The 26,757-nt window shown below is 41.0% G+C and overlaps 2 protein-coding genes across 4 annotated transcripts; both read left to right on the top strand.

Moving 5' to 3' along the window:
- Window positions 1-3,705: 3,705 nt before the first annotated feature.
- Window positions 3,706-4,845, top strand: LOC308284822 (deoxyhypusine synthase-like; the record flags this gene model as incomplete). The annotated part of the gene is made up of 1 exon (XM_080725549.1): window positions 3,706-4,845. The coding sequence occupies one exon, from the start codon at window positions 3,706-3,708 to the stop codon at window positions 4,843-4,845; it is 1,140 nt and encodes a 379-aa protein (XP_080581675.1).
- An 11,765-nt stretch (window positions 4,846-16,610) lies between these two features.
- LOC308285953 (scavenger receptor cysteine-rich type 1 protein M130-like) lies at window positions 16,611-26,354 on the top strand. 3 transcript variants are annotated; one of them, XM_080726897.1, is made up of 10 exons: window positions 16,611-16,769; window positions 19,011-19,328; window positions 19,508-19,885; window positions 19,985-20,284; window positions 20,643-20,948; window positions 21,038-21,334; window positions 21,606-21,911; window positions 22,006-22,314; window positions 24,186-24,491; window positions 24,577-26,352. In XM_080726897.1, the coding sequence occupies exons 1-10, from the start codon at window positions 16,718-16,720 to the stop codon at window positions 24,918-24,920; spliced, it is 2,916 nt and encodes a 971-aa protein (XP_080583023.1). In that variant the 5' UTR covers window positions 16,611-16,717; the 3' UTR covers window positions 24,921-26,352. The 3 variants fall into 3 exon arrangements, with proteins under 3 accessions (XP_080583023.1, XP_080583024.1, XP_080583022.1); XM_080726898.1 differs by lacking the exon at window positions 16,611-16,769 and adding an exon at window positions 16,781-18,712 and having other exon boundaries at window positions 24,577-26,354; XM_080726896.1 differs by lacking the exon at window positions 16,611-16,769 and having other exon boundaries at window positions 16,781-19,328; window positions 24,577-26,354.
- The last annotated feature ends 403 nt before the right edge of the window (window positions 26,355-26,757 follow it).

Below are 26,757 nucleotides of genomic sequence, written 5' to 3'. Positions count from 1 at the left end.
TTATTTGGTTGAAGGTAATATTCTGTTTATTTTCAGAGGAAGAGAGAAGGGGTGAGGTGAATATAATGAGGAATTGCATGCCAGTAGATCTGTGCAAAACTGGCTCAGTGTACTTGGGAATCTTCAGCCACTATGAGAGCATCCAGTGCTGTTCCACTGACCTCTGCAATGATAAATTCTCGAGCCATGGTATGTATACTAGTAAGACGCCTCAGGGCGACATGTGACCACGCGAGGTCGCTCCCTGTCTTGGCCATCTGGCCAGTGATGTACTGTATATCAGACCAGTTACCCATGAGACCCCAAACATGCTTACTCAATTATTTGTTATGTGAAAATCCTATGATGACTATCACATCTGACATCATACACACATTCCATTTTATGCCCATAAATGGAGATCCGTGTCTGAACCAGCTACACAGATATGGGCTGTCTTCCTCCATATATGGGCATTCCCATATAAGTCCTGTTAGATATGGGCTTGATATTGATAACATCAGGGATCTCCATGTATGGGCATAAAAGGGATTCTGTTAGAGCGGTTCTCATGACATCACAACATACAATCCCTTTTATGCCCATACATTGAGATCCCTATCCGATCCAGCCATACAGATATGGGCCATGCCCTGGCCATCTGGCCAGTGATGTATATCGATAACTTCAGGGTAGAGATCTTCACAGGTTTAAAAAAATGTTTAATTTGTCATTTCAAAGGTATTAAAAAGTCCTCAAATTGTCACTTTAGAAATGTGCAGATCTCTGTACACTTAAACTGTATGTTAGTTTGTTTACTGTTGAGTGAGAAAACAATGTTCAGCTGCACATTAAGTTAATCATTTGGGGACCCCCCCTGGAATGTAGTTTAGAACCACTGTTCCAAACTACATTTGTATACAATAACCAACATACAGTATGAAGGAGAATCAGTCCCGTACATGCATGTGTCCTTGTTTTCTAAATTATACTGTATGTATGTTTGTTTATTCTTCATACTTGATGGAAAACCTGAAACAAGCTGCAATTAAGCAAATACATGCTCAAAATCGTACACACCAAAGTAAATCAGACTCAGACTCCAACCTGTACAATACTGTATACTATATTTCACTCTGACTGCATGATTATAAGGGTCAATTTATTTTATCATTTTGTAAACATATCAAAATATAAACCTATAAAACAGATATGAAGTACTGGCCGTTTCCCAATGGCAAGAAGTGCTACACTTGCACAGATCCAGAGAACTGCGGCGACACACAGAAGACTTTAAAGTGTGAATCATCTCAGGACCGCTGCATCTCAGGTAAATCATCCTATTGTTGCTTCAGACGACTGCCTTTCAGGTTTACACAAATACTTTATTAAGTAGCCTGATCACATTCCTCAGCTCAGAAGAGTGCTCAACCATTTTTACAGTATCAACACAGACATTTATTTATTTTTGTTCACAGTGATGGAATCTAATGGAGGCCGAAACAAGACCATGATTGGCTGTGCCACACAGAGCTTGTGTGGAGATTCCCATTACATGCTAAACATGCTGAAGCTTAACGTGTCCAACGATGCTACAATAAGCTGCTGTGAAGATGACTTTTGCAACAGTGTCAAAATGATTGATCCTACCAGCACTGCTGTCAACCCTACAAGTCCCACAAACCAGGCTCCTCGTAGCACCAGTGCTGTTGGCCTCCTGTTCCTGGTAGCACCAGTGATGTTAGCCTCCAGATCTGGGTAGCCCCAGTGTGTAAAACAATTCAAATGCACTACTTTTTGAGACAAAAATGAACTAAAAGCACTCCCTGAAAAGATCTGTTCAGTTTTCAGTGTGTTGAGCTCTCTGTTGCTAAATATCAATTGGCTGAAGAGATCATAATACATTATTACATAACTTTTTAAAAATTCTAAAAGTAAATTTCTTTCAAATAATAGATCTGATCTCAAGGTGTTCTGTTATTGGCTCTTTGTACGATACAAGGTATAGCCTATGAAGAAAAAGACAAGGGAAAAACAATCTATTTGTTAGTTTCAATAGTTTAATAGTTATATGTAAAGATGCAACTTTCTTGTTTTTTTTTTAGTGTGCATTGTATTACTCACCAACACTTTTTATTGTTGCGCTTTGATACAATTGTTTGTATGTTTATTGCTGTATTATTTCTATACTGCCGTATTATTTCTGTATTATGTCTGCACCTCACATCTCTGTGAGGTGATCTATCAGGAGAATTGGCGCAGTGGTTATTTGAGATTCCCCACCCAATTTAATATATTAAATATACTATAAAGGTTCAGGTTCAGGTTCGGTTTATTAGTCAAATGCGTATCCATACAAGTACAGACAAACAATGAAATGCTTGTGCCAAGAGCACTCTCAGCCTTATTGCACACAAAACAATACGACAACAACAGGTCACCCAGGACAACCCAAAAAACAACAAAACAACCATACAGTGTGACAGTGTACAGTTTAAAAACTGCGTAAACATAACAAAATAACACTATGGGAGCATGATGTGAAGAATGTGTATTCTATATTACACCTTGACAGACAGACAGGCAGGTTATACAGTATAACTATGCTTAGACTGGTTATAATTTAACTACCCAGAAACAAAATAATGATGGATTTGTATTTACCACATTATTGTCAACATCATCCTTTTAGATTTGTTTTTGTTTCTCTGATATTTTATTTTAATATAATGCAGGCGTTACAATTAATATTTTGATACCTGAATGACACATGCTGTATCACTAACAGACCACCGATGTTGATTTAATGTCATTTCTTCAGCAATATCAATATAACTCACCAATGGTCACCATGAAGTCAGTGAACACCCCATCTGATTGATTGATTTTGATTGACTGACTGATTAATTGAATACTTGAATACTAGGCCTATATGGAAGTTTGCATAGGAGAAGCAAAGAAAAATCCTGTTCAGTTCAGATACAAGGTCTACTAATAGAATTTAAACCCAAGAAAGCATTATGGCTTGTTTACATTGGGGTCCTTTTGTATTCAATTCATAGATAGAGAGTGACGGTGGAAATAGAAGGTTCTTGCATAGAGAAATGTTTTGCTTCATTTCAACAACTAAGGTCACATTCACACAGGCACGTTTTATTGCGATTAAAACAAATCCTGTTACGCATTGTCGGAAAATGCGCATCATTTGGGTATGTGTGAAGACGCATCCGTATTCTTTTGCGAATCGTTTCGTGCCTCCAATACAGGCAATGACACATTGTGGTATAGAGCCATGAGCGGGTTACATCCATAGTTATATATAATAGGTTAAATCCCCCTCCAGAACGTCCGCTCCCATTAGATTTCTGACCATTAGCCTACGACCCCTGTATGAAATTTAACATTGACACTATAGGGCAAGGGAGTCCATTTCGGAAAATGTCTCACAAATTGTGAATAGTTATTTTTGTGTGAATATCTTTCACATCTTGTGAACTCTCAGATCCAGTGTCCCACCAATCCAAATATGGAGTTGCAAACTGATGTCATCAATATGATGTCACCAACATGACATCAGAGGGCAGCGGTCGTATGGTATCCCTCGCGCTCATGTGTTGTTAGCTTCTGGCTACGATGAGAAGGTTTCAACCTCTCATTTTTACCTTTAACTGACGATTTCTCCTAATCGCTGACACACCTTTAACCTCTGACACTCAAATAGAGGAGATGGCGGCTCAAGCTCCACCGATGGCCTCAGAGGCGGTCCTTAGACAGAGTGAGGAGCTTCCTGAGGACACGCCCAAGATCCGGGGCTACGACTTCAACCAGGGGGTGGACCATCGGGCTCTGCTACAGTCCTATGTCACCACAGGCTTCCAGGCCAGCAACATGGGCTTGGCCATCGAGCAGATCAACAACATGATAGAGAAGCGCCTGGAGGCGGCAGAGGGGAGTGAGTGGACCTCCTCCTCCCACCAGACGGGCTGCACCATCTTCCTCGGTTACACCTCCAACCTCATCAGCTCCGGGGTCAGAGAGAGCATCCGCTACCTGGCGGAGCACAAGATGGTGGACGTGATTGTGACCACGGCCGGGGGCGTGGAGGAGGATCTGATCAAGTGCCTGGCTGACACGTTCCTTGGAGACTTCGCCTTGCCTGGCAAGGAGCTGCGCCAGAGAGGCATCAACAGGATAGGGAATCTCCTGGTCCCCAATGCCAATTACTGTAAATTTGAGGACTGGCTGATGCCCATTTTGGACCAGATGGTACTAGAACAGGATACCGAGGGCACCCGTTGGACGCCGTCCAAGATGATCCACCGCTTGGGCAAGGAGATCAACAATCCCGACTCTGTTTACTACTGGGCCTACAAGAATGACATCCCGGTGTTCAGCCCCGCACTGACAGACGGCTCCCTGGGAGACATGATCTACTTCCACTCCTACAGAAATCCCGGTTTGGTGTTGGACATAGTAGAAGACATCCGCAAATTGAACAGCACAGCGGTGTTCGCCAAACGGACGGGGATGATCATCCTGGGAGGAGGTCTGGTCAAACACCACATAGCCAACGCCAATCTGATGAGAAACGGAGCCGATTATTCCGTGTACGTGAACACTGGTCAGGAATTTGACGGATCCGACTCTGGGGCCAGTCCTGATGAGGCCGTGTCCTGGGGCAAGATCAGAACGGACGCCAAGCCTGTGAAGGTTTATGCAGATGCTTCTATAGTCTTCCCCCTGCTGGTGGCTGAGACGTTTGCGCTTCACGCAGACAGGATTAAAACAAGGAATTCCGCATCGCTGTTGAATGCGTCGCCACCAACCAGTTGCCATTTACATTCATGTCTGTCCAGACTCAAATAGTATACACTACGGTAGCCTATGTAGTGAATGAAGAGTTTGAAATAATAATTTATTAACATGTTTTGTGAGGTCACAGTGACTTTGACCTAGGGATGTCAAAAATGGACCTTTATCAAAATCGATTATTCTATAGCAATATTCGAATATTATTCGAAAATCGATAATTAATTATTATTATTTTTTTATTAAAAAAAAAAAAAAAAAAAAAAAATCTTCTGTTTTTCGTTTTTTTTTTTTACTGGATTTCAATGCACATTTACATATGTACAACATGGCTCTTCAGGTAATTGGTAGCCTAACTACTACTCTTCATCTTTTTTTTTAGTGTGCCAGTGTACTGTTCACCTAATCTCTCAAGAACAGATTCTGTGATGCTTTACAATACAGAGGACGCTGTTTTCCCTTTTCTTTGATGATGGCCACCAAGTACCAAACAATCAAGCCTGAATCAATCACACCTGTGTCTGAGACGGGGGAGGGGAGTGTGTAGCAGGCAGCCACTCTGCTGTGCTCCTTCACTCTACACAGTTTACAGTTGGTGCTGGTGTGAATAATAAATCAATGGCCATTTACTATTATCATTAATACTATTGTTAGCCTATATTCTATATTTTGGTTGAAACTAACTAACTAAGCCAAAAAAAAAAAAATCGATTATGAAATATTAAAATCGAATATTGATTAATCTAACGAATATTCGAAAATCGATTATTCGGTGACATCCCTACGGACCTACTGTACTACAATTAATCACTTAATCCTTGATAGTAAGGGGATATCTTAGAAAGTCCAGTAATAACTTCCTTACCAAAAAGAATATTCACCAATGTGTTTGTAAAGGTGTCTAGTAACACATCTCACAAAGACTGAAATTCAGTTTCCCTAAGAGAATCCTTGACTCCTGCTCCATTAAATTAACTATAGAGCATCGCAGCGGAAGTGGTTTACTGGTCCCACTAAAAACCTCCCATTCATTTTCCCCATAGACTTTTACAAAAATATTTTGTTTGTAAAATATTTTCGTTAAAGACTAAAAAAAAACACGCCCACTGCGATGCTCTATAGGCCTACGGATAAAACACACCAAAATAAATATGCTTTAAGTAGCATGTGAGGGGTCAAACTAGGGTTTTTTCATGATTCTGAATCCATTGCAAGCATTTGTTTTGCACAAAAAACATTCCTTGGGGTAAAGGCAGCTCCCACCAAACTGTGAAAAGTGATGACTCATCACTAAACCATAGTTTTCTGGGGCTGTTTTTAGCCCAAGGAATGTTTTTCGTTCAAAACAAATGCTTGCAATGGATTCAGAATCATGAAAAAACCCTAGACCCATCACATGCTACTTAAAGCATATTTATTTTGGTGTGTTTTATCCTGTATAGTTAATTTAATGGGACCCCAACTTTCAGCAGCTAGGGTCAACAGATTTAAAAGAACCCATTATTTAAGCAACAACAATGAACTTTTTCCACTTTAGCTTTTGTACACACGAAAATATGTATATGAAAATAAGAAAAAAGTAGGGAATATTTTCTATCAATTTATATATATATATATATATATATATATATATACACCTGTTTCCGCGGGAGTTTACTGGGGATTATTTGGACCACACTTCCGGTTTAACAGCAGACATACAAGCTCACGTTGCGTCGCAGATGCAGCCCGTTGTGAGCTTGTAAATCACACTCGGCTGCGGCGCCGGAAGCTCGGTATAACGTCTGCGCAATGCACTATGGGGTGTTGGAAACCCGTGGATATATATATATATATATATATATATATAAATATATATATATATATATATATATATATATATATATAAATATAGCACACTGGTTAGTTGGTTAATTTCAAGGACCACCATAATTCTGAGATTGTACAACTGGAACTGGAAGAGGCCATTGGAACCACCTCAACCCCCCTTGGACCAGACTTTCAGACCCACTGGTGTAGCAGAGTGTTCCCATTGAGCCAACATGCATAATGTCAAAGTCTGCAGAATGGAGCAGAGCCTTGATTAGGATAATTGTAAGACCTGTGGAGGAAGGAAGTAACCATGATAATGTTGTCACGGTGTACTTTGCAAGCCAAACCCCAAAATCAATCCTCCAGTTCTAGGCAACACAGAAGGGGGGGGACGAACACTTTTTTCTTATTTCCACATAACAACTCAATTGTATATTAATGACATAGTTAAATATTGAAAATGGGTGGTTCTGCCCTTTAATATAAATATTTAGTGCACAAAATTATCAATAATACTGAAATGTAGTGTATGGAACTCTGGAATTCAAAATGTATTTGAGTAAAAGTACAAAAGTATCAAAGAATCAAAATATAGATCAGTATATTATACAAAAGTAAAAGTACTCGTGCAGTATGTCCCATTTCACAAGTTTTCAAATGAATAAAATAAATGGCATAGTTCGTGAGTGAATCGAGCAGAGCCTATATTAGCTAGACACTAAAAAACAGGGGAAAATAAAGTAATCGAAAGCTTTGCGATGGAGAAATCAAATGCATTATAAACACCTGAATGTGAATTGCCCATATTATGTCTTACTTAATGCTGCCCCTGTTTTATGTTGGATTTGAAGAAATAATATACCATTATATACGGTACCATTTGAGGTGAGAACATGGAGAATGCAGAGTAGACATATGTTTTAGTCCCAAGCTAATCTCTGATTATCTGATGCTACGTAGGAGAGGGTGCTGTTTTTCCCTTTTCTTTGACAATGGCTAGTAGTGGGAGCGTTTCAGGCAAAAATCGTGCACTTTATGAAAGAAGCATGAAATTTGGCACACAGTTAGAACATGCCATATGGAACATTTTTGGCTATAGGGGCATCGCAGATTTGTCTTGGGAAACTTGTGGGAGCCAATCAAAGTTGGGCTCTCATAGACTTTACAATAGAGTAAAATAATACAAAAAATAAATATGCTTTAAGTAGCATGTGAGGGGTCAATCTAGGTGTTTTTCGGGATTCTGAATCCAATGCAAGCATTTGTTTTGCACGAAAAACAACCCTAAAACTGTGAAAAGTGATGACTCATCACTAAACCATAGCTTGTATGGGGTCCGTTTTTAGCCCAAGGAATGTTTTTCCTGCAAAACAAATGTTTGCATTGGATTCAGAATCCCGAAAAACACCTAGTTTGACCCCTCACATGCTACTTAAAGCAAATTTATGTATTATTTTACTCTATAGTAAAGTCTATGAGAGCCCAACTTTGATTGGCTCCCACAAGTTTCCCAAGACAAATCTGCGATGCCCCTATAGCCAAAAATGTTCCATATGGCATGTTCTAACTGTGTGCCAAATTTCATGCTTCTTTCATAAAGTTCACGATTCCATCAAAATACTGCCCGAAACACCTGCACTATAGCCAGATTGGTCGCAAGCTAACTATTTGTCTGAATATCTAATACTATATCTAATACATGTTATGGTTGTATATTGGAATTATTTTTTAAATTGAGATTTGAAATCATAATTTCTCAATACATTAAATCACTTGATATGATACTAGTTTAATTACTCTTCTTTTCTATCTATTGCTTGTCATGGCTTCCTTCAAAAAGTTCAAGGAAGAGCTTTTTCCCCTATATGAATCAACAGAGTTTGGGGTATTTTGAACAAAGCATTTGCCACAAACCCCAACTAAATCTTTTTTCCCTCTGTATGAGTTCTCAAGTGTCTTCTCAGATTACTCTTTGAACGAAAGAAATTACCACAAACTGTACAACCAAAGGGTTTTTCCCCTGTATGAATCCTCATGTGTGCCTTCAGATTGTCATTTTGAGCAAAGCTTTTGCCACAAAGATAACAACTAAATGGTCTTTCCCCTGTATGAATCCTCATGTGTGCCTTCATCTTTTCACTATATCTATAGGCTTTGCCACAAACTGCACAACTAAATGGTTTTTCCCCTGTATGAACCCTCATGTGTTGTGTTAGAGTACCAAGTTGACGACAGCCTTTGCCACAAACAGTACAAGTAAAAGGCTTCTCCCCAGTATGAGTCCTCATGTGTTGTTTTAGATGCCCCAACTGACCAAAGCCTTTCGCACAAACTGTACAAGCGTAGGGCTTTTCCCCTGTATGAGTCCTCATGTGTGAGTTTAGATCACATCTTTGACCAAAACCTTTGCCACAAGATGTACAAAAGAAGCGCTTTTCGCCCGTATGAATCCTTGTGTGCGTCTTCAGGTCTGCTTTCTGATGGAACGTTTTGCCACAAAATGTACAAGTGAAGGGCTTTACCCCTGTATGAATAATTGCGTGCTTCTTCACGCTGCTCTTTTGTTTAAATATCTTTCCACAAACTGTACAGCTAAATTGTTTGTCCACTGAATGACTCTTCGTGGAGGGAGTTTGTTTCGATGATTTCAGGTCCTGGAACAACTTGTTACTCAAAGGCAAGTAAGACTTGTGTGATTTCAATGTCTTTAAAGCTGACAGACCTTCACTGGTCTCCTCCCAGTCATCACTGTCTTCAGTGTCAGATTCAGAACAGTGTGAAGAGAGGAGCTGGTCACCTGTTGGTTGTGATGTTCCACAGTCCTCTACCTCAGCTCGTGGGTTCATGTGTTCAGTTGAGGTGCTGGCTAGAGGCTCTGACTCTCTGTTTTCATCAGAATCGTCACCCTTCACTGCTGACCCACCAGCCTTCTCTGATCTTTGAAGTAGCTCCTCCTGTTCCCCTGCAATCTGTGGAGGCTCTGGTTCCTCCTGGACCAGACTAGGGCTCCTCTCCTCTTCACACGTAGGGAGGGGCAGGAAGGCTAGACAGAAGACACAGTGACACGAGAACCCCATTAAAATGTTGGAATTTTGAACGTTTCCTCTGTTTTGTAGTTGGAGGAATTGTAAATAAATGCAAATGCAAAGATTATTTGTTATTGACTAAAACCATTCTAATTTACCAAAACACTTGTCTTAGACCGTGATGGAAATGTAAACTGTCTTGACTCGATTTTTATCCAAACAACATCCCTACATGGTCACTCTATAAGTTGAATGGTGGCCAATATGATGGGTCAATTATACTATTAACTATTGTCAATGCTCACACATTAGTATGTCTAAATGTAACATTAATTAATCAAAAATAATTTAATTCCACAGGGCTGCTTACATCAAAGCCAAGGTCAGCCTTCTATAAGCTGTAGGGGGCAAAACCCAGATCTGTAAGTTAATAATTTTAGATGCCAAGACCATTGGGCCATTGCTGTTGTACAATTTTGAGGTCACAAATACCAAATGCCATGGCAGCAAGGTCATCAAATAAAACAAAGTTATTGGAAAAAAATAATTTATCTTAATACATAGCTAGTACTACTATCACCGAAATACTAGTAAGACACCCTAATGGCAAGAAGCAACCCCACAATTACAACACCAGAGGCAGCGCCATAGATCAAGTTCAACCCAGAGTCAACTCAAACAAATGGTCAAGCTCGTTCTTCTGCTATACCACCAAAATGTGGAATGCCTTACCGAAGGCCAAGGAGTGTGGTTCCCTAGCATCCTTTAAAATCGCCCTGAAAAACCACTTACAGGCGGCAGCCATTCGCAACTGGCAATAACAAACCTAGCCTAGCCTTACCCTCCCCTGACCCTTCTTTGTATTTACCTACTGTATATATTTGTTTAGTCTCTTATTTTATCCTGACTATACATATCTACTGCATAGTACTGTGTTCTATCCGTCTGTCATTCAATGTTATATTAGATACTTCAATGGTTTCCTGTGTAAATAAGTGCTTTTCTAGGATCTCCTTTTAGTTGACCTTGTACCAGTGAACTGTAACGTCATGAAACTGTAGCTTTTTCTATGCAAACTTCTAATAAAGTCTTCAATCAATCAATCAATCAAACAAACCCTAAAGGGCACTGAAACAACAGAGTGCCGCGCTGCGAGCTTGTAGATCTGCTATTTTTGAAAAATCTTGAAAAATCGAATTTTGACCCGATTCTATAAGTGTCTTTTGAATCCTTCTAAGATTTTTTGAAAAAACCTATGTTTCTATGTCAGCAATCTGGCCAGCCATCGTCAAAGAAATGTCCTTTTCACTTAAATGGAGCTCAGTTAGTCTGTTCTCGAGAGACTATGTCAGTGGTTCTCAAACTTTTTCATGTGAGGGACCTCCAAAATGATATTTATTTGGCCACGGACCCCCATCTCAAAATATTTAGTTCCAGGGACCACTCAGAAACTAAATTTGAGTTACACAAACGTTTGCTTTAAAAATACATATATTCAAACTAAAGGTTTGCACACATTTTCACGACTTTTTCAAAAAATAGCAGATCTACAAGCTCGCAGAGCGGCACTCGGTGCCGCGCTGTGAGCTTGTATATCTGCTATTTTTCACTGGTTAAAGCATTCAATAATTCTAGGCCTAAATGGGTTGTTAAAGTGAGACACCTGGTCAGAGAGCATACATACCATAGGTATAGATTTGAGAGAAAATCAGCATACAGTTGTTTGACGCTGTTTGTCATGATGACATGACATGTGTCGCAGCTCGGCAGGTTTCTTATCAAATGTTTACTGTTCTCTCTTTATCTCTTCAAGTCTTCTCAGACCAGAGACCAAATAAAACACTGATAACAAAGTCAAACACAAATGTGCGTGCATATGGGCTTGCGTTCATGAGGGCTTGGTCTTGCAGTTTTTGAGTGGTGCTCCTATCTGGCTTTGTCCGAGCCCCAAAAAATGTCCGGGCCCCCCAAACATGTCCGGGCTCTGAAGTGTGGCGTACATCTTGGCACAAAGCGCTCAAAGTTTGTTGTACGCCCAGGGTCACATATTTGGCCAAGCTTCACGTGATGCTTATGAAATTAACTCATAAATAGCGCTGCTCACTTCACTAGGTGTGATTTCTTTCCTTGATAATGCAACACTGTTGTTTTCTGGTAATTCTGAACAAAAGTCAGGCAAAATTGAGGAAGAGATTGAAAGTACACTATTAATGGTGATATTTACTTGCACCAACAGTGCACGCAAGTACTACTTTCGGTGCTGTCTGTTTCAGGCAGACAGTACAAAGGCAGGGCCTTTAGCCAATGAGGGAGCAGCGTTCTTGGTGATGTCACCACCAACAAGTGTGACAGAGTGCCAACTGACCACCGCTAGTCATAAAATTATTGGCCTATGAATGTGACGTGTGTGTATGTGTACAGTATGTGTGTTTCTCCATGATGGGCGTTATGCCGTATGTTTGTAGCGTCCACCATACACATCGGTCACCCTCTCTGCACTCTCCTCTTCTTCCTGTTCTTCTGTGTCAATGATTTCTATTACATTAGGTGTTCCTGCCCTCTCATTTTGACAACTCTATAAACCTCTCTATCCAATCTAACCTCTCCCCCTCTCCCTCTACGTCCTTTATTCAGTGTTACTACATATCTATCAGCTCTCTCCTCTACTCCTTTATTATTCATCCTGAGCTCCTACTATGCTGTTGTGTGTGTGACAATGGAATCGCATAAGGCTCCCATGGTGTGACTGTGCCTCTCCTTAATTGTAGTCTAAGGCACTGTTTCCCAAGCATTGTGGGTCCCGGGAGATTTAAATTGGGTCGCCAAAACATTTCATAGCAAAAAGTTTGTGTGTGTGTGTGTGTGTGTGTGTGTGTGTGTCCCCTGAAAAAAGGTTTGGGAACCACTGGTCTAAGGGGCCTACTGGGGGGATCTTCAGGAACAAGCGGATGTTCATTTAGTACCATGGACACCACAGAAGCCGTTTGTTTGTTTACACAGTAGGGTCCATGCCAACACCAACTGAAAATGCATCAACACACACACACACACACACACACACACACACACACACACACACACACACACACACACACACACACACACACACACACACACACACACACACACACACACACACACTTAGAATCACACACGTAGAATCCTTTCTCATATTATTTGAGTGATTATTTTACCTGAGAAAGTGTTGACCCATGCCTTCCCTTCTAATAATGTCAACGACACTGGTCCATCCGCCTCCTCTGATATTGGAAGGAGCTCCATGTGTCCCTCTTTAATCTGTGGTTCCTCCTGGGCCAGACTGGGGCTCCTCAGCTGCTGTTCCTGTTTAATCTGCGGAGGCTCTGGTTCCTCCTGGGCCAGACTGGGGCTCCTCAGCTGCTGTTCCTGTTTAATCTGCGGAGGCTCTGGTTCCTCCTGGGCCAGACTGGGGCTCCTCAGCTGCTGTTCCTGTTTAATCTGCGGAGGCTCTGGTTCCTCCTGGGCCAGACTGGGGCTCCTCAGCTGCTGTTCCTGTTTAATCTGCGGAGGCTCTGGTTCCTCCCGGGCCAGACTGGGGCTCCTCAGCTGCTGTTTAGAGGAGCCCTCCTCATTACACGCAGGAAGTGCAGGTACATCTATGAGGTGAGAGGACGTAACATCAGTTGAGAACAACTTGATGTGCTTGGATGGATACGATTGATTCTCCTATTTATGGCTTTGTTTTCCTAATGACCAGCATGCATCGTGCATGTTCTTTGTCTGTCTGTCTGTCTGTCTGTCTGTCTGTCTGTCTGTCTGTCTGTCTGTCTGTCTGTCTGTCTGTCTGTCTGTCTGTCCAATTACTAATCTTGTTAATCTTGCTAATAGCCCGCCCAATCTTTTTACACCTGTTTTGTATATATTTTATTTTAAAGGGATATTTCACTTTAAAAAAAAAAAACGTTTGGTCATTTTATCGTCTAATGAGGCTTTTATGAACACCCTGGACAGACCTTAATTTGCTTCATTCAATATTTAGTTGTTTGATGTAAATGTTCAGGCCCTCCCTCTCCAGGAACCCCTCCCCATACACACCCATTGTAACTTCAAACTCCATGTTAACCATGATAGATTCATTAAAAACACCTATTATTTTTTTCTGGTGATTCACATAATACCCTCCTAATACATGAGCTGGCCGTGTTTTTTCGATAACCTTTTATATTTACTTGTAATAATTCTTTGGGAAAATCGAAAATGTTAAATACAATAATAAATGATTAAAGATACATACACAAATCTTTGATTGTGAACTTTTTCCCCCCTTGTAGTATCAAAATATTGTTTGGCTGTTAGCCTACGGGACAGCAAGAGTTTGCACTACTCTCAAAGGTGCACCCATTCTCTCTCGCTCACACTCACATCATGGACCATTTGATTGCATTGTATGAAGATACATAGGACGAAGTATTGGGGATCAGGTGGAATTAGTTTGTGCAGTATGTATGTGCACATGCAGATGAACACAGCATTGTTTGTTTAACAACCTCAAAGTGACAGTATATTAGCCTACTCATTTTGAGGTTAACTTGAACCCCGGCCAGCATCCCTATTGAGACAGACAGACAGACAGACAGACAGACAGACAGACAGACAGACAGACAGACAGACAGACAGACAGACAGACAGACAGACAGACAGACAGGTGAATTAATAGTAGCCCCATATAGAACCTCACCCTCCGCTGTTAGGGTGAGGTTCTATGTGGGGCTAAATTAATAGGATACATATGTATAATTATATTGTTTAACGCAACTGGAAATAATTGTTCAATATCACAATTCCTCTTCTATCTATTCTTGGGAATTATATTGTCCTGGGTATAGGCTATATATGTTGTAACAATCGTGCATGGGAGAAAAGGTAATTACATTTGACTTAAGCTTTCAATCAATATTATGACTCTAATGTTGCTTAACAGTTTAGTAGATCTATACAGTATAGTCTTATAGTATAGTGCAGGGGTCTTCACCAGTGGGTTCGTGACCCTATAGGGGTCCCCGAAATTGTAGGAGAAAAAAGAAAAAGTAAAAAGAAAGAAAGAAAGAATTTGTCTTTAAATATAAAATTAAAAAAACATTCTGTCTTTTTTTAATAGCTTGTATACATGATTATTGTGCAATTGACAGATTGTTAGTTATATATTGATAGTATTGACATTGGTTCTTCTAAGTTAATAGGTAGAGCTAATATAGGTTAATAAGGTATGTTTATAAATGGCAGTGGTATGGCCACTTGTATGCATGTCTAATAAAAGCATGAATAGTATATATTATTTTAATAGCATAGTATTGAATGCAAATAACATGGTGTGTGTTTATACACATGAAACACAAATTTACATAACATTTATGTTGTAATGTACAAGCCCCACCCTCACCCTACGAGGTAGGGGGTCCCTGGACCCTGCTCCATCTCCCCATCAGTTTGGGGGTCCCGTCACTCCCTAGCCTGAAAACGTTGAAGACCCCTGGTATAGTGATTGTACCAACCTGCTAGTTCGATGTCGGGTTTTATAACAAGACCCAGTATTCGGCATTGGTCTTCAACTTGTTCCACATATTCTGTTAGAATTCTCTCAACGAGTCCAAAAATGTCTTCAGCAGCAGCAGAGAGTCGCTCGTCGATCGAGGACTTCAGTGTTTGTAATAAAGCCATTCTTTAAAAAAATGTGGAAGAAATCAGGTTGAAGGTGGGCGCCTAGCTGTGTTTCCTGATGAACACCACACTACAGCTGTGTTAAGCCTACGTGTCAGTAATCACATTAGGACATTGAACATTGAAAGGGTGACGAGTTTTAAGCACAAACTGTTTTGTTTGCTCACCGCCTCTGCTGCAGAGGAGAAAATGAAAACTGACGTTTAATTATTATGGTTGTTTATACTTTTCTGTCCACGTTGAAACAGGGAGAAAATATTCCTTTCGGCTGGTCCTTTAGCTGTTTAGCATCGCTGCCACCAGAGGTACTATTAAAGAACGAGGCGTAACTTTGACTTTAGGATATCAAGTTTTTACTGTTCATTCTGGCAAAACACCTTAACACCGTATCACAGTGATTACAGATCACAACCAACGTCTTCCTTCATCCTCTCTCTCTCTCTCTCTCTCTCTCTCTCTCTCTCTCCCTATAGCTCTCTGGCTCCTCCTACCGCTAAGCAGAAGAACTTTTCAGTCTTACATCGACATGGCCGATGATGGAACAGATGTTCATGTGACCATTGTCCAGTTAATTGCTTGGAATGTTTATATGTTCATAAGGTTCGGTAAAGATAATTCATACCACATGTTGACCACAGATGAATACAAAACATCCTGTGTTTGTCCGTTTGACTGGCTGAGCTGACCTTGTGTGAGGATGTGTGAGATCATTTTGTTATCAACTTCAATTTGTAATTGATGTTATGCTATGCAAAAACTCTGTTCTATCCCTCTGTCTTTCAATATGAGATACATAAAGTGTCCCTGTGTAAATAAGACGTAAAGCTGACTAGGATCTCCTTTTAGTTGACCTTGTACCAGTGATTTGTGCTGTCACAAAACCGTACTATTTCCTATTGCAAACTTCTAATACATCAATCAATCAATCAATCAATCAATCAATCAATCAATCAAACTCTCCATCATTTTGCTGGGGACCACCAGGAACCCCCTCAAGGACCACTGGTGGTCCCTGGACCACTGGTTGAAAACCACTGACGTAGGCCTACAATATAGGAAACCTAATGATCCCACAGAATAGAGTAGGCCTATTATTATTCATCTGATATTTGAGGTTACATTAAGTAATTTCACTGACCAAATGGGGACTATACATATTTTCTTTGCAGAATCACAGCATGTTTACCTCTGATCTACATGTTTTAAATGTGGTCGTAATGCATTGCAGGAAGGATCCTATAGTGCACCACTGAATGTGTACTCACTCAGTAAACAGCTGGACTGACTTCATAGTGTTTCATGACCTCTCACTCACTCATCTCAACTCTCTCCTGTGCTGTAGGGACTGGAACACACTTCTAAAGTTCTCGTATGCTGTTTAACCGAAGAACAAAATGCATCTCCTTGTCATAATGGCGTATACTCTGAACTTAATGAGTGCTGAAGGTAAGAACGTTCTGTTTAGTGCATGCAGGTCAGTATATGTGACCCCATCAGGTCCAGTTTGATTCTATTTGTACACTTTCAGAGTTACACACCTGTAAGGGTCCATTTGGAATCCTTAAGTAACTCTGAGGGTCCCTGGACAGCACTTTGAGATTAGATAGTGTGTTGGGGGCTTTTATGTATTTGTAATAGTTGTTATTGTTGGTTTGTGAAAATATAGGCTTCATGGGAGGAAATCCGTCAAATTAGCAAACAAATAAAGATTACACACAAATTATCTTTCTCTTTTTTTTATTGTTATAGCTTTTAAGCAGTATCTGTACAATTTTGCTACAGCTGGGTTTGACTCCTATGCTAAATTGGGTTACAATGTTGTATTTGTGGGATTTTTCAGATGTGTTGAGGGTGAATGGAATGGCTCAAGGTTCTAAATATCAAATTAGGTTTCCTTCGTTTATACTTGGCTATGTTAGAATTATCATGAAAAATGAATTGTTAATAAATCTGTTATTTGTGTTGAAAATGTGCTCCTCCTTGAAAGAGACTATAGGGTCACTAGATGCATCCTTGGGACACTTTAAAACATTATTTTCTGTCGGAATTGTATCGTGTCTTGTCCACTTATCTTTTGTTGCTGGAAGAAAATAAGTAGATTAAATTCATTCACTATGTTTAATTAGAGTAATAGCTATTATAGCTATTAGCCTATTACTAAGTTGTAGTAGGCTAGCCTACTACAATTTAGGACCACAATGGAAAACAAGTCCCCAGGACTTTTTTTGTGTTATCCTTTTAGCTTTAATGTCTTAGTGCACCACCTGTGTTTTACATTTCTGACTAATAGTATTCAATCAATCAAAGTATTTATGATAATTGTATTTATTAGATCAGAAAGAGGTTCAGCTCCAAACAAAACTGACCTTTTCAAATTTCAACAGTGAATAAATCATCAGGTTATGCTGTTAGTGATGTAATATCTGAATCTCTGTTTTACACACCAACAGTACTGTACATAATATTCTTAGTATAGTAAACAATAGGGCCAGGTCATTGTTTAAATAGAGTAATGTGACCCACCTGGATTTCATTGTTATTTTTGTTGCCTGTTCTGGACTTGTTGTACTTTAACCTAAAATGTTGCAATGAGTCAATGACACCAGAACACAACAAACCACATAAGACTTTCATTCTGTTCTCATAATTTTGCTCAGGCACTTTATCATGTGAGATGCGATCCTGAGTCAACCTTCCCAATAAGGCCTGACCATACTCTCTCCGAAACCGAACATTTAGTCTGAAAGGTCCGGTTCAACTACAAAATGACATAACTAGGAACTTCTGAAAAGCATCACCCTGAATTAAAGTTCGGAAAGTCGGCCTCTCCGACTAAAATGTTGGTTTCAGAAAGAGTATGGGCTGGCCTTTAGTTCATGCTGCGCTGCTGGGTCTGTGACCTGAGTTGCACATGCTTTGTGAGACAGTTGTGACCTCACAAGTCAGTAGATTACCAGACTGAACCTCCTGTGTTGTTTACACCGCCAGGCTACGCAGGGTGAACTCTGCTGTGGACTGGGACAGAGGCCATACGGGTGAAATGTCAGATAGTGTTTCCCTCAGCAACAGAAACAAATCCAGCAAAGTAGATTTGATCTCTTATTCTCTCTTAGCTTTTACAGATGTCGTGGAGCCCCGATGTCCTTTTCTTGAGGCCACTTTGGCGGCCAGTTGAGTTTCAATGATAATTTCACTTAATTTAAGGATAATGTAATTGTGTTTATGGTGAAGCTCATTGTGTGGATGAATCCCAATGACAAGCATCCTGTTAGTTTACAACAAACCAACTGCTATTGATAGAAATCACACAGTAAATACAAAATCAATACCAGCAAACAGGAACTAAAGCGCATTCTCTCCAGTATTTTACAGTAAACCCCATCAACAAGGTAATTTCAGCTCTTCTAAAGCTACCACACAACAGACCAACAAAGATTACAGGGTACGGTGTCATATTGTGAATGATGTTTGAAACCGTCGTTATTCATGTGTGAAAGATTTTTGTTAGAGAAGGTTAACATGTTGATAAAGTGTGGGGGAAAAGACCAACAGGATGAATCGGGGGAAACAGACAATGATCTAATTTTATGGATAACGTTATGGATAATACTTTTGGATTGTTTCAACTATTATTTCATAATAAAGTAATATTACGTTTTTATTGCTTCCGCTCTCGTCTCCGTACAGCGTCTGATGATGTCAGGTTGGTGGGAGGAATCAGCCGCTGTAGTGGTAACTTGGAGTTGAAGTTCTGGAAAGAGGGGGCAATGCGCTGGAGACCAGGGATTGTTGCGCCTGAGTGGGACCAGACCACGTCAGCTATAGTGTGTAGACAGCTGGATTGTGGCTCTGCTGTTTCAACAGAAAGGATTCCTGGTACCCCAGACATGTATGAACCTGTATGGTTGGTTATACCTAAATGTAAAGGCTCTGAGTCTGTACTGAGGGGCTGTGTAAGAGAGAGACCTAGAACTTCCACTGAAAGACTAGAGATCATCTGTTCAGGTAACACATATTGAAGGACCTTTTCACAATGTAGATCCAAAAGTAATTCCACATAAACCCCATAGCACAAATTTGACAAATCAATCTCTCTCTCTCTCTCTCTCTCTCTCTCTCTCTCTCTCTCTCTCTCTCTCTCTCTCTCTCTCTCTCTCTCTCTCTCTCTCTCTCTCTCTCTCCAGAGTCTGTGAGGTTGGTGAATGGAACTAGTTTGTGTTCAGGCCGATTGGAGGTGAAGTCTAATCAGTTGTGGGACTCAGTGTGTGAAGATGACTTTGACCAGCAGGATGCAGAGGTGGTCTGTAGGGAGCTTGGCTGTGGGGCTCCTTCGGTCTTCCATGGAGCGCTCTATGGAGAAGCGAAGGCTCCGATTTTGTCCAAAGAGTTCCAGTGTGAAGGCTGTCGAAACTCTGCATCAGCAACATTAACCAATGTTATTCATCAGTTAATAGGGATCTTGATTAACGCAATAAACTCAGACTCAAATAGAAACATCTCAACCTCAGACTCAACTAGAAACACCTGCTCACCTGACAAGGCTGTTGGACTCTCTTGTTCAGGTAAAATACAAACATTATACCTTTGTGTGGGATTCAAATGTTAATAATGGTACGATATAAATATTTTTAAGCTTACTGTCTTGTCTCTACGCTTACTAGAGTATGATCATGTCAGGTTGGTGGGAGGAACCAGTCACTGTAAAGGTACACTGGAGATGAAACACCATGGAGACCGGAGACCAGTGGATGGTTGGTCTCAGAAGGTCTCGCTGAAGACCGCAGCTGTAGTGTGTAGACAGCTCGACTGTGGCTCTGCTGTTTCAACAGAAATAGTAGATTCTACAGAACAATCAGTATGGGACATTACATCTGTCTGTGATGGGTCTGAGTCTTCACTAGCGGAGTGTGTAACAAAGAAGTCAGATATGACCTCAACCAGACTGGAGGTGGTCTGCTCAGGTAAAACAATCAACCAAGTCAATCGATCAATTAATTCTCCACTGAACTCCAACTTTTAAAAACAAACATTAAAATCTTAAAATCAATTTGGAAGTGGACAGGGAGCCAATGGAGCGAGGCCAAGACTGGAGTGATATGAGCTCACTTTTTTCCAGTGAGAAGACGGGCAGCAGCGTTCTGGATGAGCTGCAAGCACCTAAGCAGCTATTGATCGATGACGATATACAGACAGTTACAGTTGTCTACTATCAGGATGAAATGAATGCGTGCATGACAATCAATCAATCAATGTGATTGATTACATTTACATCTCTCTCACCGCCTCCTTCCCCCTCCTCCCCTCTCTCTTACTCCTCAGAGGCTGTGAGGCTAGTGAATGGGACTAGTTTGTGTTCAGGCAGAGTGGAGGTGAAGTCTGGTCAGTCGTGGGTCTCAGTGTTTGAAGGTGATTTTGACCAGCAGGATGCAGAGGTGGTATGTGAGGAGATTGGCTGTGGGTCTCCTTCAGTCCTCCAGGGGGTGCTCTATGGTGATGTAAAGACTCCAATGTGGACCAAACAGTTCCAGTGTGAAGGGAATGAGTCTGTTCTTCTGGACTGTAGAACCTCAGGCTCAGCTAGAAACACCTCCTCACCTGACAAGGCTGTCGGACTCACCTGCTCAGGTAAATGTCAATCTATAAGCCTGGTTTTGATTATTATTTCATAATGTAAGTAATATTAACATACTGTTTACTCTCTTGTTACTCTGCAGAGCCAAATGATGTCAGGTTGGTGGGAGGAACCAGTCATTGTAACGGTAGACTGGAGATGAAACATAAGCGAGAATGGAGACTAGTGGATGATTACTACTGGAACCAGCAGTCTTCAGCTTTAGTGTGTAGAAAGCTGGACTGTGGCTCTGCTGTGTACACTGACAGGATTGATACTAGAATATATATACCTGTATGGGGGATTAATGCGTCCTGTGATGGGTCTGACTTGTCACTGAGGGAGTGTGGACCATTAGCGTCCCGTAAATTTGATGGGAGGCGGGAGGTGACCTGTTCAGGTAACACAAACAATGACTGTCATCATTAGTCTGTTAGCAAGGTGTACTAGCACATAGCAAGATGTACACTGGTGAAACTTTGAGACCTGTGCCACCATGCATGCAACTCAACTGGAAAATGTTGAACTATGAATTAGTATCTATATTGTATCTCTCTCTCTCTCTCTCTCTCTCTCTCTCTCTCTCTCTCTCTCTCTCTCTCTCTCTCTCTCTCTCTCTCTCTCTCTCTCTCTCTCTCTCTCTCTCTCTCTCTCTCTCTCTCTCCCCCCAGAGTTTGTGAGGTTGGTGAATGGGGATAGTTTGTGTTCAGGTAGGGTGGAGGTGAAGTCTAATCAGTCGTGGGTCTCAGTGTGTGCAGATGACTTTGACCAGCATGATGCAGAAGTTATCTGTTATGAGCTTGGCTGTGGAATTCCTTTAGTCATCCAGGGGGCGCTCTTTGGAAAAGCCAAGACTCCAATGTGGACCAAAGAGTTCCAGTGTAAAGGTAACGAGTCTGTTCTCTTTGATTGTGGAACTTCAGACTCACCTAGAAACACCTGCTCACCTGACAAGGCCGTTGGACTCACCTGTGCAAGTAAAATATGAACTATAGTAGAAATTGTCAGTTTTTGGTTTTGATTATTATTGTATAATAAATTATATATTTACTGTCTTTTGTCTCTATACAGAGTATGGTGTCAGGTTGCTTAGAGGAACCAGCCGCTGTAGTGGTGAACTAGAGATGAATTACTTGGGGCAGTGGAGACCAGTGGTTATGAACCATTGGAACCTGAAGTCATCAGCTGTAGTCTGTAGACAGCTGGACTGTGGCTCTGCTCTTTCAACCCAAATGATCAACAGGGGTAATGATTTTCGCTCTCAACGTGTTTGGAGACTTTTCGACTCCTGTCTTGGGTCTGAGTCTTCACTGAGGGAGTGTTTAACAATTAACACTTACTCCACTACTTCCCCTCAAATTCTGGAGGTCATATGTTCAGGTAACACAAACCACTACTTCAACAATGACAGTGATGTTTTTCTTTTCTTAACCTGTTGTAATTTGGGGCAGACACACTGGCATGAGCTTCAATCATTCAACAGAAGCAGGGTGCTTGCGTGGTGCATGGCCCAGAGCAACACTGTCTCACTCCCAAAAGGGCATATTTTTACTTTTGGGGATTGTCTTTGATCAAACGTCAACATGTGACGTGAGAGGGGAGGCCCCAAAAGTCACAATATTTTTGGGGAATATTTGATTTACAATTCTGTGTCTATCGGGACTTGACTCGGACGGAACTGATGTGGCTCAAAGTGGACTACATTTTCTCGCTTCAAATGTTTTCAGAAAGCATTGTTTTGCTGTTACGACATTGTGTGTTTGTTATATGGCTGCCATGTTGGGTACGTCAAAAGGTCAAGCAGCACAGCAGGTGGCGCTCTGAGCCTTTGATTAGACAGCGGTCTGTTATTGAGCCCAGCGGTCATTATCCAGAAATAACACAACTAGCTACATTCAATGATTGACCAATCAGAATCAAGCATTCAAGGAAGGTGTGCAATAAAATACAATAAAATATAGCATTACATAATTACAACAAAGCTTTCGGTCATTCTATTCTCATCACGTTGGTCATAAACATTAACATGTAAGAGCACTGTTGGGTCTGTGACCTGAGTTTTTGCTTCGTGGCTGTGGTTGAAACAGCCGGAAGAAGTATTTTACACCTTCAAGCCACACAGGTGACCTGTGGTGCGGACAGGGAGTCTGGGATAGAGGCCATACATCCATTAGGTTGAAAAGTCTGATAGTGATTCCCTCTTGATGGAATCTTGCTTTTTTTCTTTTTTTCTTCGTCAGTGAGTGTTGTTAAATCTCAGATGTAATCAAAGTAGGTTTAAACTTAACTCTCTTAACAATTAATGTCAATCCCGCGATGACTCGCGAAATATTAAAAGGTATCTACAGTGCCGATCCTGCGATGTCGCGCGAAATATAGTGTATATACAGTAAAACTGGGCTGGCTACCTTCGGTCCGGTGAAAAACCCTGTCACAGGTGAAGTCGCCGATTCATCATCATCGCGCATCCACGTGCACGCAATAGTGATCCCATCCCATAGAAACCAATGGTCTTTCTCATCTTTACAGTCCAAAAAACACTTTTGATGCCAAGGATGGCATTGGATTCTCGCTAAAATAGCACAAGCATGAAGCCATCCATCTTAGATCATTGTTTACGTTTCGGACCGGAAGTAGTCACGGGTGAATCTTGAACATCGTCAAGTAGGAATTGTGAGCTCGATCTACTTCCGGCCTTCAATATAAGAGACTGGCCGCGGAAGGAAAAAGCGACTGGCACCCTGGACAATTAACCCTTTCATGTCGGCGGCACGAAATCGGTTAACTCTTTTAAGAAGGCTCTTTTAACTCTCTTAGCCCTCAGAGGGAGTCCTTCAGCCCAAATAAAATAATATAAATTGAGCCCACTGGCAGCTAATTCAGTTTGAAGAATTTAAGAATACGTGAAGTACTTTCAGGAATAATTACATTTAAATGTGTGGCCAAATCATCACCAACCTGTTGGTTTACAACAAACCTCTGCTTATCTTTAATATACGTATTTACGCATTCATATACAGTATTATAAAAGTCACACAGTTACTCATTCTCACCCTGAATACATAACACATACAAGTAGGCTAAACGGAAGGGGGAAATGGATCTCTTAGCACTTAAAAGGATCCATTCACTTTGTTACAGTGAATATCATTTATGTTATAATATACTCTAGGCTAAATTAACACACAATATAACAAGTAAACAAAGAATGATAATCATCTGTTTCTCTATCTCTTTTTCTATCTCCTCAGAGGCTGTGAGGTTGGTAAATGGGACTAGTCTTTGTTCCGGGAGATTGGAGGTGAAGTCTAATCAGTCATGGGTCTCAGTGTGTGAAGATGACTTTGACCAGAAAGATGCAAAGGTGGTCTGTAAAGAGCTTGGTTGTGAGGTTCCTTCAGTCCTCCAGGGGGTGCTCAATGGTGCTGTAAAGACTCCATTGTGGACCAAAGAGTTCCAGTGTGAAGGCAACGAGTCTGCTCTCATGGACTGTGGAACCTCAGACTCGACTAGAAACATGTGCTCACCAGGCAAGGTTGCTGGACTCACATGCTCAGGTAAAAGTCAACCTACACTATTTGTTTGGATTTTTATTCTTTAATGAAGTAATATTTATTTGTATTGTATTACTTGTGTTTTCAGAACCTGATGATATCAGGTTGGTGGGAGGAACAAGTCGCTGTAATGGTACACTGGAGATGAAACACCGAGGAGAGTGGAGACCAATTGCTGGTTGGCTTAACGTGAAGACAGCATTAGTAGTGTGCACATATCTGGACTGTGGTACTATGGTTTCAGTGAGAATGCATTTTGGTTCCAAATCTGAAGATATACTGCGGATTAATTCTGCCTGTGATGGATCTGAGTACTCACTGAGGGAGTGCGCATCAAAGGAGCCTGGTTTTAACGCCCCGAGCAGACAGGAATTGATCTGTTCTACACACAAAAGGTTGACTTTTTTACCGAATCTGCGGTTTCCGATTTAAAACCGTACCGTGCGGTTCGCCCTGCAGAATTCAATACACCTTTATGGACCGCAATTTGCCAAGAAGAAAATATCAGGACACACAGGGAGCCTGTAGATGGTCTATATTCTGTCTATTATCGGATTAATAAATTAGCAGATTGATTTGTCTACCTGACCTTGATGTGTTTCCACTCATAGGGAGCTCATTAAGTTATTTCAGGCCAAACAAAATACTCCATGACTGTAGACATGACTGTAGACAACAACTCTTCTTGTACTCATAATACGCATAACATCCTTAAATCCTTATGCAGAGATTAAACGATGTTTAGTTTTTCCTTGCTTCAGAATCTACCCCCTCCCCTCCCTGCACCGTTTTTCCATGCATACGTGTGGGGCATAATAAGGTGTATTTTTTTCCCATAATAATTTGTTCTCTCTGTGACCACAGGAAAAAGTATTTGTAACATTTAAAGGGATATTTCACGCGTTTGGGGTAATTTTAATCTGGCTTTTGTGAGAACCCGTGACAAGCTGGTGGTTCAAGGCTCAGAAGAAGTTGATAGGTCCAGAGGTTCTTTTTTCTGGTATTTTATTTACCTCAAAAAGGATTTGACAAACTGTGCAAGCTGATAAAAATACAAAAATAAATAATACTGGCAAAAGACAACGTTCCACAGATTTAACACTTGAAAGAAACTAAAAACAACTTATCAGTTGTTTACAAAATACTCAACTATATTTCACAGGCCCAATTAATTTACTTATTAAAGACAATGCAAAAATATGAACAAACACCCCTCCTCTGCAGTGCATGGCCCCTTCCAATCAAGGAGAGACAGTGATGTTACCAAAAAATAATGTAACTTCAGTGTCAATAAATAAATTGCAGTCCTTCAGTGTTCAACAATGCTTGTACCAATGATAATGTCTAGGCTAGGGCATAGGCTGCCCGTCCCCCTGACAGAACCCCCAACAGTTTTTAAGTTGCTTAGTATTTGACTCAGTATTTAGATATTTCATTCATTTCATCATCATCAGACACATTCCTGATACAAACTCTATTTTAACCAGTTAGATTAATTGAAAACACCCGTCCTTGGTTAGGGCTAGCATATGCTAGTTTATTTTTGATTGATGCTTACCGCTCCTACATCTGGCTTTGTGTGTCGGAGCATGGAATGTAGGAGCACGGAATGAGCGGGGAGACGTCACCGGCAGAACGGCCCATTTGAGGAGATATGCACACGTGTGTTTTATTTGATACTTCGCACAGGTGTGATTTTCAATGCATAAACTGGCTGTCAAAGACAACAAAAAAGCAGACATGTTTGAGAACAAAGAATTGTTGTCAACTTGGCATTATAAACATTGTAGACAAGTTAAAAACGTTTTTATTCTTCTTTTTTTCGAAATCGCAAGTGTGGTTGTTGCAGTTTGCTTGCAAGTATGCCACAAAGAATTGGAGTAACCTGGGTGTTCCCTTTCCGTCCATATTCATAAGTGAACACAGCTGTATGGGATCACATCACGGCCCTTCTGTCCTATTGGCTGGCAGTTGAACCCCACCCTTCTGTCTCATCAAGGCTCCCCCGTTGCAGCTTGGCTGCTCCCTGGCTGCTGTGCTGGCCCACAACTTGCCTCCAGGATGCATTTTAGCCTAGGGTGACCAGTAGTCGCGGTTTGGCCGGGACTGGTCCGTTTTGGCCAGGACTGTCCCGTTTTCAAGCTGCGTGACCCCGTGTCCCGACAGTTTTCAACATTCACTACAAAACTGTCCCAGTTTTCGGCAAAATTAAAATAATAGTAGCTGTTTTCAGTGGTTGCAGAGACGTTTATCCTGGTCTTTTCACGAA

The sequence above is a fragment of the Nannobrachium achirus genome, assembly GCF_963921795.1.
Source record: "Nannobrachium achirus genome assembly, chromosome: 5".
NCBI lineage: Eukaryota > Metazoa > Chordata > Actinopteri > Myctophiformes > Myctophidae > Nannobrachium > Nannobrachium achirus.
This window is presented reverse-complemented; position numbering and strand designations above follow the sequence as displayed.